General features: G+C 44.1%; 1 protein-coding gene across 6 annotated transcripts in view; it reads left to right on the forward strand.

Annotated features, from left to right (window-relative positions):
* DZIP1 (DAZ interacting zinc finger protein 1) overlaps nt 1-17303 on the forward strand; it is a 75949-nt gene that overhangs the window by 41097 nt on the left and 17549 nt on the right. For all 6 annotated transcript variants that reach the window (XM_014576038.3, XM_025187268.2, XM_075918812.1 and 3 more), the window contains 2 exons: nt 1430-1486; nt 13340-13485. In XM_014576038.3, the coding sequence (XP_014431524.2) occupies nt 1430-1486; nt 13340-13485 (203 nt within the window). The remainder of the gene's footprint in view (nt 1-1429; nt 1487-13339; nt 13486-17303) is intronic.

Consider the following 17303-nt stretch of genomic DNA (forward strand, 5'->3'; position numbering starts at 1 on the left):
TGCTTCGAACCCCGTGCAGCGCGGCTACACGGGGCTCGAACTAGGTAGTTCGGACTAGGGTGCCTATTCCGAACTACCGGTACACCTCGTTTCACGAGGAGTAACGGTAGTTCGGAATAGGACCCTAGTCCGAACTACCTAGTTCGAGCCCCGTGTAGCCGCGCTACACGGGGTTCGAAGCAGCGGGGATTTAAAAATGGCGGCTCCCCGCTTATGCTAATGAAGCCCGGGAAATTCAAATCCCGGGCTTCATTAGCAAGTGCGGTATGCATACATTACCCTCCTAGTTCGAACTAGGAGGGTAGTGTAGACATACCCTTGCTTATTTAGGGTTTCAAATTTACCAGTTTCAGGGCTTCTGAGTGACTCTGGCTCTTCCTTGGCTCCCCAGTTCCATCTCTGCTTGAGGAACTCTGCCATTCCTATTCTAGATCCTGGGCCTTCTCTCGTGAAACCTCCCTTTTAGGTGTTTTCCTAGCTTTCGTCCCGGGGCTCAAATTCTTTTGTCCATTAGAACAGAGTTGCCACAGCCTAGTCTTCTTGGGTCTGTATTTGAATCCTGGTAGCTTTCATATTCTACCATTGTTCAGGTTTTCATAGGAGATCTTCCCTTCAGCCAGCTCCTGATGACAGGCTTGCTTTTGACTGAACTAAGAAGTTTAATAATACTTAGCCACATGACTTGGGCACCTGGCCACCATTCCCGTCTTGGTCTGGTGAGCTTTCCCAGAACTATCTGTTCTTAAAGCAGTCATGCTTAGGAATCAGCTGGCCCTGGGCTGTCACTGCTGTAACAAGGAACAAACTATGCTATGACAGAAAACATTTCACAAATTAAAAAACAGACAAAACAGTCTAATTGATTTGCCCAGGTCTACACTTACTACTCAGTGGCAGAGTAGAATTTCAGGATTATATCTGCCATCTCCAGCAGCTAGGTAATACTGTTATTTTAGTTATTTAGTAAAGCAACCTTTTACTAGTTTTGAAACCTGTTGGTATAAAATTTTGTCTTTCCCTTGAAATATGTTCTTTAATTAACTTGTAAATGTGCTACAGTAGAACCTCAGAGTTCATAACTCTTAATCAAACATTAATATTGTTTTTCCAAAAAGTTAATGACCGAACATTGACTTAATACAGCTTTGGAAATTTTCTATTAGGAAGAAAAATGCTGCTTTCCCTTTCTTTTTTTTTGAGTTTATGCTCTATACAATACTGTACTATGTTTGCTGTCTCTGTGTGTGTCTCTGTGTGCATGCTGCTGCCTGAATGCATACTTGTGGTTTCAAATGAGGTGTGCAGTTTGTAACTCTGGTGTTCATAACTCTGAAGTTCTATATAATATCTGCTATGTTTGAGTGTATACATCTGTTATTGTTGAGTGTAAGACATTTGTTATTAGCTTCTTACTTTTGTGCTTTTTTAGTGAATGCTCCAGCACAGCATGCTGTAGAACCTAAATCAAGCCTACCAGCCACTCACGGTAAGTTCTGTAATAGTTTCAGTACTTGCAAATGTAATACCGTATTTTCCGGCGTATAGGGCGACTGGGTGTATAAGACGACCCCCTATCTTTTTAATTAAAAGATAGGGTTTCATCTTATACCCCAGCGCCCTTCCGCCTCCTTTGCTCCCGGTGTCCCTGGTCTGCTGGAGATGGTCCCCAGCAGACCAGAGGCACCGGGAGCAAAGCCGCCAGGAGCGCCTGGGCTCCCCCCCGCCGGAGCCCCTCCGCGGCTTTGAAAGCCTCGGGGAAGCCGGCGGCTGGGCATCCCAGGCGCGCATGGGCTGCCCGCCCGCCGGAGCCCCTCCGCGGCTTTGAAAGCCTCGGGGGAAGCCGGCGGGGGGGCATCCCAGGCGCGCATGGGCTGCCCGCCCGCCGGAGCCCCTCCGCGGCTTTGAAAGCCTCGGGGGAAGCCGGCGGGGGGGCAGCCCATGCGCGCCTGGGATGCCCCCCCGCCGGCTTCCCCCGAGGCTTTCAAAGCCGCGGAGGGGCTCCGGCGGGCGGGCAGCCCATGCGCGCCTGGGATGCCCCGCCGCCGGCTTCCCCCGAGGCTTTCAAAGCCGCGGAGGGGCTCTGGCGGGCGGGCAGCCCATGCGCGCCTGGGATGCCCCCCCGCCGGCTTCCCCCGAGGCTTTCAAAGCCGCGGAGGGGCTCTGGCGGGCGGGCAGCCCATGCGCGCCTGGGATGCCCCCCCGCCGGCTTCCCCCGAGGCTTTCAAAGCCGCGGAGGGGCTCCGGAGGGGGGGCAGCCCATGCGCGCCTGGGATGCCCCCCCGCCGGCTTCCCCCGAGGCTTTCAAAGCCGCGGAGGGGCTCCGGCGGGCGGGCAGCCCATGCGCGCCTGGGATGCCCAGCCGCCGGCTTCCCCCGAGGCTTTCAAAGCCGCGGAGGGGCTCCGGCGGCGGGGCATCCGGCGTACAAGACGACCCCCGATTTTTGGGGGATGTTTTTTAACTTCAGAGGTCGTCTTGTACGCCGGAATATACGGTACTTAGTCTTCACAATTTATCATATGTGGGATCCTTTCTATGTGAATACTTAAATTCAGTATAGAATACAGTTTATTTAACTATGCTTTAATTATCACATTAAACATTGTTCTAATATATATGTAACTGTGCTATAGAGATAGATAGGCATAAAAACTGACAATGCTTTGAGAGTGATTCCTGTAAGACAGGTTATTTTTATCTTCATGGTGTATTCTATGTAATTGTTTTTCCAACTGAACATTAGAACTAACAGTGGAGCGGATGCAAAATTGTGACTTTCTGTTAGACTAATAGTGAACAAAACTGATGTTTTCCTTAATAGTGTGTGTGCTTTAAGTCTTAGGCTAGGGCTACACTGCAGAGGGAAGGTCGGTTTAAGGTACGCAACTGCAGCTTCATAAATAATGTAGCTGGAGTCAATGTATCTTAAGATGAGCTTGGTGCCAAGACCACAGCGGGAGGCCCGGGGAGAAACACTCCCGTTGACTTCACTTACTCCTCGCAATACCAAAGAGTGCTTGCGCCAGCAGGGGCACCCTCAACATTTGATTTAGTGGGTCTTTACTAGACCCACTAATGTGATTCCCGAATATTGATTGCCAGAGCATCAGTCCTCCGATAAGTGGAGATTTAGCCTTAGAAAACTATATTTTTTCATGTGGCTTCAGTTATTAGTTGGGGAAAAATTACAACAGACATAACCAGGCATAATCTTTGTGTACTGTAGGTCAATATATTGGTTTATTAACCCACAATATTGTGATATCTAATACTTGAAAACAGCCACCAGCCCCAGGTATCCAGGGTTCTCTAGCCCCTGGCCCTGAACTGCAGTGGGCAGCCTGGTTTCCCCAGCTCTGCGCTGCTGCATGCTGCTGGGATTCTCCAGCCCCTGGCTCCATGCTGCCACAGGCAGCTGGGATTCTCCAGCCCTTGGCTTTGCACTGCCATGCTTCCCTGGCCCCATGCAACCATGGGCAGCCAGATTTCTCTAGCTCTGCGCTGCTGCAGACTGCTGGGGTTCTCCATCCCCACATTGCCATGGGTGGCTAAACTTATTCCTCCTCCGGTCCTATGCTGCCGCAGTCTGCTAGAGTTCTCCAGCCTGTCCCCATAACTTTTGTGGGGCTCCGATCCTGCTGCCCCCAGCTGGGCTGCTGGCTCTCCTATCATTAGGCTCCTGGGCACTCTGGTCCAATAGCATTCGTGGTCCTGCCGGACCACAGATGTTGCCAGACCAGAAAGTACTGGTTTTCAGAGGTTCAACCTGTAGAAGTATTTCTAGAAAGTTTAATATTGGATACAATTTTCAGAAGTGCCTAAATGAAGCCTGAACCTCATTTTCAAAAGCAATTTTGGCATTTAGGGCTAAATCCACAGAGGGAATTAGGTGTGGCTTCACTCAGTGTTGCAACACTTAAACTCTAGGTGCCCTCTCCTCTAATGGAATCCTTAGCCCCAAGTTAGGCATCCAGACTCTCCATAAATGCCTAGGGAGAGTTAGGTGCCTATGGAAGGAATTATCAGAATCTATCAAGCTGAGTAGGTAGCCACCTAAATTAGATATGAATGAAGTGCAGAGGAAAGGGGTGAGGCTTAGGTCCATATCCTCAAAAGTATTTAGGCACATTCCTGGTATTGACCTGGTTTTTATGTGTCTGACTGACAGAATGGAGTGACTTGCTGCCCTCTACTTGAATCATGAACCCCTCCCTGGAGTTAGGCACATAAGCCCAAACAAAAGGAAAAACTATGTAGCACTTTAACGACTAACAAGATGATTTAATAGGTGATGAGGTTTCATGGGCCAGGCCCACTTCCTCAGATCGTATTCTGGAAGAGAATTGGCATGACCATATATACCAAAGGAATACAGTGAAAAAAGTGAACACATTATTAAGCTGACAAATCAGATTCAGTACAGAAGATGGGGTGAGGGAGAGGGAAGTAGGGAATAGTTATTTATGAGTCAATGAATGGATAAACAGGGGTGATAAGTAGGGAAGCTATCTTTGTAATGGTTAAGGTAATTAGCATCTTTGTTAAGGCCCATTCGTAAAGTGTCAAATTTAGGCATGAAAGTTCTGAAGTTTCCCTCTGTAATCTGGTGTTAAAGTCTCTTTGAAGTAAGATACATGTAGTAAGGTTGTTAAGACTATGTCCAGGTAGGTTGAAATGAAAAGCAACTGGTTTTTCCTTGTGAAGATGTCTGATGTCTGATTTGTGGGCATTAATTCTTTGGCGAAGTGTCTGAGAAGTCTGTCCAATATACATAGCAGAAGGAAAGGCTTCTCAGACACTTTGCCGAAGAACTGACTCTTCCAGTTTTAAATGCTTCCTTTCCTGTTGGTAAGCCATTTCTGTCAGAGATGGCCATTTCCTCTGCATTCACTGCCTTGGAGAGGTATACATCTCAGAAGTGCACTTTTTGTCTCAAATTAAAATCCAGAACCAAAAAGAGCCATATGCTAAAATTAAAACTGCTCATGATGGTAAGCTTACTCCAACCAACCTTTGACCCTGCATCTGGACTCTCCCCTTCACAGCAGTCCCCAATGAGACTGATCTGATCTATAGCACTGGATCGATACTGTCCAGGGACTTCAAAGAGGAAATCCTTCGATTCCTCTCAGAAAGTCTTGCAAAAGTAGGCCACAAATTCCCCAAGTAGGAAATCAGCCAAGAAAAAGAACAAGCATACATGGATGGAAATTGTAATTTGGTAAACAAAATGTTTTGTGGTTCAAACTTAGAACCCCGATGGACTGCATGAGCTCTCGGGCCACAGATTGCCCACCCCCACTGTAGAGGTTATAAATTAAAAATATATAATTTATTGTTTCCTTTTTTAATAAGAGGAAGTTGATTTTTCTTGCACTCTCTCTCTGTACTTCATTTTTATAGAGCTCTTTGAACTGAAGAACTCTCTATCGCCCGGTTTAAGTTTTTCTGAACTACATAAAATAGATTCTTAACCACCTTGTGTGGTGACTGTAATCATGTCACTCAGGTACTGGGATAAAGAAGCAGCAGACTAAACAAAGAGTAGATGTGCAGATGTGCATGCCTAGATTTTAATAGAGGCAAAGTGTTCTGGTAGGAATGTTGAGAACTCCTGAAAGGCAATTCTGTAAATTGCTTTACAATATCTATGTCAATGCAAAAAGCACAAACATTTAGACATGACAATGTCATTATAGCTTGAAGGTTAACTGATTTTGGGTGGTGCTGAAGTCAGCTTCAAAATGCACTTCTCTTGATAGCAAGAGAAGCTTTATTTATAACAAACAAAACTATGTAATAAAGGGGCATATGTTTTGTGATGCGGTGGAGATGGGGATTTTGAATTAATTCAAATGCTTGTCCAACGTATATTTGTAATTTTTTAGAGAAAGAGTTGAGTGAGGGTCTGAGATCTGCTTTAGAGACACTATGTCAGGGGTGGGCAATCATTTTTGGTAGGAGGGGCACTCCAAGATTTTGGTAAGTGGTCAAGTGCTGCACTGTTCTGTGGAGGGGATGTGAGGGGTCTAGGTTGGAGGCTGCATACAAAAGGGTGCAAGGGGTAAGGGACTGGGGTGCAGGAGATGGTATGGGGTCTGAGATGGGGTTTGGGTGGAGGATGGGGTTGTGATCTGGGTCTGGGGATTGGGGTATAGGATCTGGGAGGATGTTTAGGTGCAGGAGATGATTCTGGCCTAGGGGAGAAGTATAGGAAGGGGTACAAGGTCTGGGAGTTGTCACCTGGGGCAGGGGGTGCAGAGGGTTTGGATGGTGATCTGGGGGAGGGAGTTGGATTGCAGGAGGAGTTGGGGTGCCTGCTGCAGTCCCTCTTGAAAATACAGGATGCTCCCTCCACGTGGCTCTCAACTCCAAGTGGGGGAAGAGGTTTGTGATGCCCCAGGCTCTCAGGCGGAGATCAGTTCTTATTGGCCAGTTGGGGCTGGGCATGGGGAGATCACATGAAGCCTTCTAATCCCTGCAGAGCAGAGAGTCACAGGGACTGTGTTTTAAACCACAGCAGCTGTGTGTGCCTGAAGGTCCCGGCAGGGTGGTCTATGGGCCGGATCCAGTGGCTTGGTGGGCCAGATCTGACCCCAGGCCATATTTTGCCCAGCCCTGTATTATGTGATTCCCAACAATCAAATAATTATATTTGTATTTAGATTTCACACCCATGTACTGGGTCTGAGTGAGCAAATATGTGGTGCTAGGGGGCCCAATCAGACACTCAGAGACCCAGGTAACTTTGCTTCTCTTTAGTAATCAGAGAGGGAGCATTTGTGAGCAGGCTGATCTCCATACCCATTTGTTAGAAGGCCAAGTTGCAGATCAATTTGTGTTTTCTTATATTGGATTCTATGTTTATGGAGTGAACTAGTCCTTCTTAAAACTTCTGCACACCAGTGTCAAAGGGAGAGCATACCTTGCTTGGAGAAATATTTGTTGTTGTTGTATTCTTTTTCTTGCTCATCTGTCCCTCTCCACCACCATACAGGGTTCCATCTCTGGTACAGTGAATGATGACAGATAGTATGGATAGCACAGTTAGATTTCTGGCTTTCAGCACTGTTACTATTCCAGGTGGTGTTGATTTTAACTCAGTCTAATGAGAGGAGGAGCAGTTAACTATAAGGTGGAGCAGCAGATTATTTTAAACCTTGGTTTCTGGAAATCAGGATTTCCTGTTACTGTTTAACTACTTGAGACGGCATTATGCTGTGATGACATGACACACTTAACACAGATTGCATTTCAGGAAAGTAGACATTATGAGGACATATTTAATCCAATTACATAGTAACTAGCTCAGTAGCCAAATCCAACAAGTGCTAGCCAGCAAAGTATGCATCTGACCAAGCAATCTCTTAGCAGAGTTTTGCTTTTAAGTGGTCTTGTGAAGTGTACTGTCTGCGGAATCTCATTCTCATTCTGGGGCAGTAGTGTAGGTAAGAAGCTTTCTCAGCACTTACAATTTGTTACAGATTATATGGGAGCCAAATTAAGTGGTAAATCTTAAATCTAGCACTCTATATGGTTAACCAAGTCAGGGGCCGGACACATCCTTAGAGTTAGGGAATGTAGGAAGAATAGCGACCCTACTGAAGCATCTTCAGAAGCCTGTGCAGCACCTCACTTGACCCCTGCACAGAGAGAGGTTTGGAGAATCTGTGTAATAGATGTGTCTCCTCTGTCCCCTCTCACACCCAAACCCTTACCCACCTATGACCAGCATATCTCCATCTGTCTCCTGCTCCCTATAATGCAGGAACCATGAAGGAATGGAGATATTGCCTTAAAGTGCAGCTTTCCTTCCCCACTCATGCAATGGAACAACCAGTTCTAGGGCTAGGGGACCCTTTGTGGAGTCAAGGACAGATTTTGCCTCTTAAAAGAATAATTATTTAAAAATAGCCCCTCCATGTGCCCAAACGAAAGTAAATTAAATGCAGCAAAACCTGTTAAAATAAATATGTGATAATTGATTTGTTTAGTTGTTTTATCTCTACTTAACAATGAAAATATAACTTGTAATCTTTGACTTTTAGGAATGGGAGAACAGAGGTTCTCATTTTTGTTTAAATAAGTATTTGGTTTACACAGTGAGAATAATCATTTATCTGGGTGTGTCTATACAACAGGGTTTAATTTGAAATAAGATATGCAAATTGAGCTAAGTCAGTTGCATAGCTTATTACAAAATAGCTTATTTCAAAATTGGGAGCATCTACACAGAACTTATTTTGAAATAGAGCAATCTGCCTTGACTTCCCTTACTTCTCGTACAATGAGGGTTATAGGAGTCAGAGTAAGAAGTCCTCCAGTTTGACAGTATTTCGACATTATTTCAAAATAACTGCCAGCTGTGTAGATACGGACTAAGTTATTTCAAACATAGTTATTTTGAAATAATATTGCAATGTGGACGTACCCTCAATCTCTCTCCATATATATATAAAAAAGTTTTTTCCTGTGGGATAGCAGAATGATGTCATCATGTCACTCTGTGTCCCGCTGCCCCTCCACTCTCAGCTGCTGGCCTCCTCCCTCTTCTCCTCCCCGCTTCCTGGTTCTCGGGGATGGGGGAGCCACACAGCCTCTCCCCTCCCCACTCCCTGGTGCTCCAGGAGGCAGGAGCAGCGAGGGAGTGGCAGGAGCCACATACCCTTCCTCTTCCCTGGTGCTCGGGGGGGGGGGGGGGGAGGGTGAGCTGCAAGGCCTCCTCCCTTCCAGGGGGATAGGAGCTGCATGCCCTTCTCCCTCCTTGCACCCTCAGCCACCTCACCCACCCCCTTTGACGAGACTCTGTGCCCCCAGTCCCTTCACTCATCAGACTCACAGCCTCCTCACTCACGGAGCTCCTGAAAGTCAGGAGCCACACAGCCCTCCCCCCCCAGCCTCCTCACACACCTTCTCAGCCAAGACCCTGCACCCCCCAGTCCCTTCACTCACCTCTTCCACTGAAATCCCACACCGCCAGCCTACTCCTGCTCCTTAGCCCCTGGTCAGACACCCTGCTCCTGCACCCTCGCCTCGGTCAGACACCTACCCCCAGAGAGAGCGGGGTTGACAAGTGTAGTGAGCAGGGGTGCAGCCCCCTAGTATTTTATAAAATATATTTGCATGCTTTCCTACTTCTCTTCTTAAATTAGAAACATTAATAATTTTAAAGCTAGAATTACAACAAAATCCTACATCCTGGCCTCATTTATATAAAACTTTTACATGTGCAGGAGGATGCAAGTGAAATCTGTCAAATCTTTGGAAGAATCACTTCAGTGTGTTCAATGTGAGTTTTGTCACTAATTTTATTGGGGACAGGATTTCAATCCTTCCCTTTTTGCATTTGTTTATACATCATCATCTCCCTTTGGCTTTGTAAATTGGCAAATCAATATTTCTCCAATTTAATTAACTTTACTCATTTATACATTTTTGCATTATGTTTTTGACTACTTCTGTCTTTAATGCAGCTTGCTATTTACATTTACTTTTTGTAATTCTTACCAGGATATCGACTGCAAATAAACTTGGTAACTTTGTTGCAGTGAATTTTACGCTGGGGAAACTCAACAGCTAAATTAAAAAACAGCTCAATTAGAAATTGAGTATTCTATCAGATTCCTGTCCTATCAAATGTAATGTTTACTACTTTGAACAGTCACAATGAATAGGGCCCTTAGTTTTTGGATCTGTGAGGTAGTTTGTCAGCAGTCAGGAAAAAGAAAAGCAGAAATTACATCTCTGTATATTCTTTTTCATAACTTTCCCTCTTTGGATCTTGATCTTGACTATTTTCTATCCTGTTTGTCTGCTATTCCTATTTTTCCTCATTATTAGAAAAGGCACTCTTGGTGCATATACTGGAGCCCATAGAGGAGCTTTCAGAAGAGGAAAAAGGTAATGATGCGATCAGTCAAAATGCAGTGGGTATTCCTTGTAAGCAATTTATTTGGAAAAAGAAATGGATAGCATTGTTTGGTACCTTTACAATATTTTTCTGTAATTTCGAATATGCTAGATGTATGAGCAAGACGTATGACTATTCCATTTGTAGTTGCTGTTTGTGAAATATAATTTCTCTATTCAGATTCAGCATATTCTGATGGGGATCTAAAAATTACTTGCTATAAGCATATTCCATACATTCCTCTAGTTATCAGGATGTGTTAATTTTACACAAATGAATACATTCTTATGAAGCTCTTTGTATATTTGTAAAACAGTAATATTAACTAACCAAAATAACCTCTTATCAAATTAATTAACAAAAGATCATCAGGAAGTGTTCTGTGGTTTGCTAAGGCCACTTTGCATAAGCTTAAAGTGGCCAGAGAAGACCCATGGAAAGGAACTCTCCAGAGTAGTAGAATAGTAGTAGAATAGTTCATATTAGGCTGCGTCTAGACTGGCAAGTTTTTCCAGGAAAAACTTGCCAGCTGTCTACACTGGCTGCTTTGAATTTGCGCAAGAACACTGACGATCTAATGTAAGATTGTCAGTGTTCTTTCGCAAATACAATGACTCTCTCGTTCGGGAAAAAGCCCTCTTGCGCAAATGCTTTTGTGCAAGAGGGCCAGTGTAGACAACTGAGAACTGTTTTGCGCAAAAAAGCCCCGATGGTGAAAATGGCGATCGGGGTTTTCTTGCGCAAAAGAGTGTCCAGATTGGCACGGACGCTTTTCCGCAAAAAGTTCTTTTGCGCAAAAGTGTCCTTGCCAATCTAGATGCTCTTTTCCACAAATGCTTTTAACTGAAAAACTTTTCCGTTAAAAGCATTTCCGGAAAATCATGCCAGTCTAGACGTAGCCATTACTGTTTTAAATCCAATGAGGGCAGCACTGTCTTCTGTATTAATAACTTTTCCATGCTCAGTGTAAGATGATGGGGGTGAGCAAAATGGGAGGAGGGAAATTTGTTGTATAGTTAAGGTCTGAAGTACCCAGTCTTCTACTGTCCGAAGACCCGAGGGACTTTTTGCAATTGGTGAAGTGAGGGCTGTTTGTGTGGAGCACTAACTTGAGCTAGGCTTAGGCAATTGTGAATTAGGGTACAAAACCCCACTGTATGTGGCAGCTCCTCTACTCCGAGTGCAGCTTGGATAAGTGGAGAATCAGGGCCCTAGGATTTACCATGCTAGAAGAAACACTTAGTATGATATCCTGCTCCTGGTACTGGCCAGTACCTGATAGTTAGGAGGAAGGCCACACCTTCTCTCTCATGTCATATTGCACAGACAGTTGGGCAGAACTATACATTAAAGGAAAAGTTTTTCTTGACCCTCAAAAGCAATCTGTTTAAATCCTGAAAAAAAGAGATATGATACTACTTTCAAATATTACTACTTCTGTACAGTGCGTCAGTGAGGGATTTCCTGAGGAACACTCAGCTGCCCTCATCCATTTTTAGTAGAGCTCACTTTCATTTTCTCCTTTCTTTTCAAGATTTTCAGAAGTAACTTGATTTTAAGTGCCTCCACCTTTTTATTGTAACGCCAGAGCCACCTTAAAGAAAACTGAGTTTTAGAAAGTGCTCAGAGTCCATCCCTGAAAATCAGGCCCAGTTAAGATGTCTCATTCTAAGAAGCCAAAGTCACTAGTCACTTTTGAAAATCTTGGCTTTAGTCTATAATCCAAATCGATGCTGTTGTACATTTAAATTAAAGTGTGTATTTTGTGTTTTACCTGTACTGTCATCTATGGGAAAACTCTTGCCTCAGAAATTATAAAGCTAACACCAGGCATCACTGTATTGTTACATAGTAATTTTAAAGGCTTGTGAATAGTTCTATGATATTTTTAAAAATCAGTAAGTATTTTCCGTGGAGAAAATGTGAAAGCTAAATTGAATCATGTTTTAAATACATAAGTTTTACAAATGACAATAATGACAAATCTACAAATCTGTTTTAAAATAAAACATGAAAAATCAGAGAGGGTTACATTGCTCCCTTTTAGGCATGATTCTGAGTAAGGGGTGACACATAGCAATGCTATTATACCCTTTTTGGAGTGTTACATGCTCCTCTCAAATGCTCTGCTAGCATTGTTGGCTATTGCTGGATGGAATTAGATGCCTGGTTCATCCCATTTAGTCACAGGTAAAGTCAGAGGTGTCCAGTAATGTTCCTGCTGTGCCAAAGCCACATGTTAGGGAGGTTCTGCATATCTCATAGGTGAGGAGGGCTTTGCTTCCCTTCACTCCTTTGTGTGGCCATGTTGGACCTGGGCATAATCTAGCCCTTAATCTTTTACTTGTCTGATTTGAGGATGTTTTATTTCCTCCGAAAGATTTGTTATCAGTAACAGCTAACACAAGGATAAAGAATACAGCTGACCTTTCCTACTTTTAGGCTACGTCTACACTGCAGGTCTTTTGCAGAAGAGTTCTTGCGCGAAAACTTCTTGCGCAAAAAGTGCATTGCTTTTGAGATGTACTTTTGCACAAGAAAGTATCCACACTGCATGGATACTCTTGCCATGAGAGCACCTGTGCCATCAGAGCAACAGCTGTAGCGCAAAAAAGAGTTTTGCCTTGTAGAAGGAGGTTAACCTACACTACAAAAAGCCCTCTTTTCTGCTGTTTTACTGTTGATTTACTTTCGCAAAAGCACACTCGAGGTGTGGATGCGCTGTGGGTTTTTGCGCAAAAACACTGCAGCGTAGATGTAGGCTAAGTGTATATGATGCCATCAGTCCTCAAAGGAAAAAAGAATCCTGTATTCGGGTTTAAGGGATTTTAAGGCATGCCTTATTATTATGTGAGTTCTGTTAATTTGATAGACTATATTTTTGTACTTACTAAAATATTTAAATTTGCTTTTCACTTCCAAAAGTTTGAGAAGGAGGAGCTATTACCTGATGACTTATTGGAGAATGTTTCAATGTTTGGGGAGCTTCTAAGGAAATGAGAAGAATTACTAGCTTGTCATATTTCCACTCTGAAGAGATGACACAGAATTTGGCTTTGTTATCAAACATTATCGTTAGAGAATTTAATTATTACAAAATAATTTTCCTTTCCAGAATATATAGTATTCTCCATATTTCCATATCTGTTCATGTGCCTTCACAACATAGACATAGTATGAAAAAGGATTGTAAATCAATCTATTGTGACATCTTAGAGATTCTAAGTAGATCTATATTTCTATAAATTAGTTCCAGATTTTGTTAAAAAAAAAAGCAGCACTGCATAGACAAAATATCTTTACACAAAGAAAATGGTGTACATGTGTATAGTGTTATAAAAAATGCAGCTTTGTCTTTGTCTCGTCTTGTGTATCAATTCTGTGTCTTTTTAAAATATACCTTTGAATATAATTTTCCAATCATATTGCAGATCTAGAAAAAAATGAACACAAAATAAGCAGAAGTAAGCAACATTTAATAAATGCTTTGAAGACTAATCCTTCATTAACTAAAGAATTACGAATAGTTTTGGAGCAGACCTTGGTGGAGAAATTGGAATCCTTGGGAATTAAAGCAGTAAGGTTATTTTAAATTATTATTCTTCATTAAATAGTGGAGAAGATCCTTTGTTTCCCCCTTTTCCACTTTCCCCTTCACTTTCCTACCATAACCCTTTGTGGCCATTATGTTCCAATCTCACTCCTGAGAGGAGTCAGAGTGAAATATCCTCATCCTCAAGATCATGTATTTTATCTTTAATGCCCAGTAATTTAAGGTTGGATGTTTCAGTAGTTCCTGTGGGGAAGTTATAGTGGGTGTTTCTGTGCTGTTGTAATATGTGCCTTTATCCAGCGCTCCATAGTAATGTTTATGATTGGGTATACTCACTGCTTGGCTGGGTTTGATACTGCACTCTCTTCTCTCCCTAGTGCCCCTGTTGTCCATTGCCCTCACTGCCTCCGGCTAAGTCACACATATTTGAAATGGATGAATCTCTTCCAGAGTAACAGAGGTCCAGCCATGTCCTTGCTGATTTGCAGCCCTGTCTCTGTGTTTCGGTCTCAGCCCTTTCTAGTCTACCGTCAAATCTGTCTCTGTCCTGTTCAGTAACAGTGCCCCCAGGGCTTTCTCCTTGGAGACTTTGCCTTCAACAGTTCAGTGGTGTCCCAGTTCTTCAGACAGGTTTACTCCTTAACTTCAATCCCCTGCAGGGCGTAACGAAGTTCAACTAATTGTTGGCCTTCTTCGGTGTCTTCAGCTCTCTCCCTGGGTTGTTTGAACTCCCATCCCCTTTCTTGGGCTTCTATTTTAGGCTTATCTGCTCCTTGGGACTTAGGCCATTTCTCCAGCGGCTGGTCAGAGGGATCTGGGCTTGCCCATTACTGAAGGGCCCAATAGATAGCAGCCACTTCTTTGAGAGAGATGTCCCCTAGGGTGCTCCACATTAGGTCGGTGCACCCCTGATGAGCCTCAGAACAGAGATTTTGTAGCAGTGTCCCTGGGACCGTGCATGCGTGCACCAGCAGCCGCGTGCTGTTAGGCTGCAGGCATCACGCATGCGTGAGCCCCTCTCCCCCACTCTTCAGTTCCTTCTCTACCGCCTCTGGCTATGGATGGACTCAGCTGTGCTCCCTGGCTTCTTCGCGTCTAGATGACTGTACTTCTTAAAACCAGTAAAATTCATCATAGTAGTTAATTAGCTAGTGAGTTTAAATACTTAACTAGTCAATTACTTCGTTAGTTGAAAAAAAATCTAGATTAGTATAAGGGTTTTTTTCTTTTTCTTCCAGTTAATCCCTTCCTGCAGTCTCTGAGGGTGTGTCTACACTGCCACCCTAGTTCGAACTAGGGTGGCTAATGTAGGCATTTGAACTTGCAAATGAAGCCCGGGATTTAAATATTCTGGGCTTTATTTGCATGTTCCCGGGCACCGCCATTTTTAAATGCCCCATAGTTCAAACTCCCTGCCCGCGGCTACACGTGGCACGGGCTAGGTAATTCGAATTAAAGCTCCTGATTCGAACTACCGTTACTCCCCAATGAGTACTCCTCCAATAGAGACAAACAGCGCGCATGCGCTAAATCGTGCTCTGAGGCAACAGACTTCAAGTTGCCTGCCTCGTTAGCTGCAGCACCATCTGACAATGATATAATTTTGCCGATGCAGCATGAGAGTGTGGCACCGATCACGTTAACAGGCACCTCAGCTGCCACCACAGAGGTGCCTGATGCGGCACAACTGCCCTCTGCACTGAGGCATGATTCAGAGCCTCAGATAGTCTCTGTGCCTCCCACTACGGCACCGACAGCACCTGTTGGGAATTACGCTCAACACAGAAACTTATTAGTCTCATCTACTTTTAACTCACCATTTTTACAAGCTGAGTGCGCTCTGCTATGTTCACATCACAGAAATCACTCTCTCGGGAAAAAATTGCATCTGAATCTGATGACGACTTCTCTATGGGTTTTTTTCACCAGAGAATTCTCCTTACACATGTCAGAGTATTTACTCTTCCAGATTGGGAATATGCCTTCATATAATGGCAATCCCTGGGTACCTCCACCTGAGCCTTATCCCTCCTGCCAATACTGGTACAAATGGCAATATTATCACAAATACCAGCATGGCCAGAAATGACACAGAGTGCAATATTACCGCTTCAAATACAAGAAGGTGATCCACTCATGCAGGAGAAAGTACCCCTCCTCCCCCGAACCAAATAACCTCCCTCCAATGGAGGGAGGGTCTCTGGCCCCAGCTTCAATGACTTCAGATGATGCTGCACAGTTCTATGACCTTTTTAAACGTGTAGCTGCGGAATTAAACATTCCTCTCCATGAGGCTGTGGAAAATCAGCACAAGCTAACAGACAAACTGCACTTAGTAACACCATCAAAAATACCATTTCCAATTAATCCAGCAATAATGGAACTGGCAAAGATGGTGTGGCAAACTCCAGCGTCGATCTCTTCGACAGCTAAGAGAACCACTAAGAAATATTATGACCCACCCAAGGGTTCTGAATTTCTTTTTCTCACTCAGCACCAAATTCCCTTGTGGTGGAAGCTGCATAAGTAAAATCCAAGCGGCAACAATACCGGTCTACCTTATCGGACCACGATAGCAAAAGGCTTGATGCATTCCAGCGCAAGATATATATACATCTTCCACTTTACAATTTCGCATTTCGAATTACAGTTTTATTGGGCAAATACGATTACAAAAATCATACGATTGCAAAATCGGCATTACAGGCCATCTTAGATGCTGCTGACACGGCTGCACATTTTACAGCAACAGTGGTAGTAATGAGGAGGGCATCATGGTTTAGCTCCATTCCATTCCCTAGGGAAATTCAATCTACAGTAGAAGATCTGTCTTTTGACAGCCAGAAGAAATTCTCCACTTCATGAAAGATTCCAGAATGACGCTTCGGTCTTTGGGGATCCACAACCAAGTACGTAGAAGAAGGCAGTATAGGTATCAGCCCTACCCGAGTCCTCGATACGTCCCATATTCACAACACTACAATAGACAAGACCAGCAGGAACGTAATAAAGGCAGAGGCAGAAACCAATGACGACGCCCTTCCTCTATCAATTCCCATCAGTCACAGCAGTCCAACAAGCAAACTTGATCATCAGATCGAGGGTCTGGAGAGCCTCTCATCTATTCCAAAGCCATTGACAGAAGCAAATCTCTTCTAGCATCGATTGTGGCCCTTCTTTAATAACTGGCAACATATAACCTCTGATAGATGGCTCCTGCAGATAATTGGAAAATGCTACCTTTTGTGTCCATACCCCGTTTGCACCCCCGTCCCCCGTCCCTTCTCAGGGACCACTATGACAAGATCCTTCTTCAACAAGAAGTAGAGCACCTCTTACACATAGGGGTGATTGAACCAGTCCCCACACAGTTTAGGATGAGGGTAGGGTGAGTGAGGCTTTAGAGAGGGAGTTCTCCAGGTAGAGAAGAAGCAGATACGTGTGTTGTGTTTGGGGCTTTCTTGCTCTGTGCTGAGCTTGTGTTTGTGAGTGAGGGTTGGTGTGTGTTTTTTGTTTGTTTGTTTATTTATTTATTTATTTATTTTCCCCTGTGTTTGAGAGAGGCTTTTTTTTCCACTTCCCCTTTGCCCTCCCCCTCCCCTTGATGGATAGTAGCCTTCAACTTCCTGAAGGGAGGTTCAAAAGAGGATGGAGAGAGGCTGTTCTCAGTAGTGACATATGGTAGAACAAGGAGCAATGGTCTCAAGTTGTGGTGGGAGAGGTCCAGGTTGGATATTAGGAAAAACTATTTCACTAGGAGGGTGGTGAAGCACTGGAATGGGTTACCTAGGGAAGTAGTGGAGTCTCCATCCCTAGAGATGTTTAAGCCTCGGCTTGACAAA

This window comes from Pelodiscus sinensis, chromosome 1 (genome assembly GCF_049634645.1).
Source record: "Pelodiscus sinensis isolate JC-2024 chromosome 1, ASM4963464v1, whole genome shotgun sequence".
NCBI lineage: Eukaryota > Metazoa > Chordata > Testudines > Trionychidae > Pelodiscus > Pelodiscus sinensis.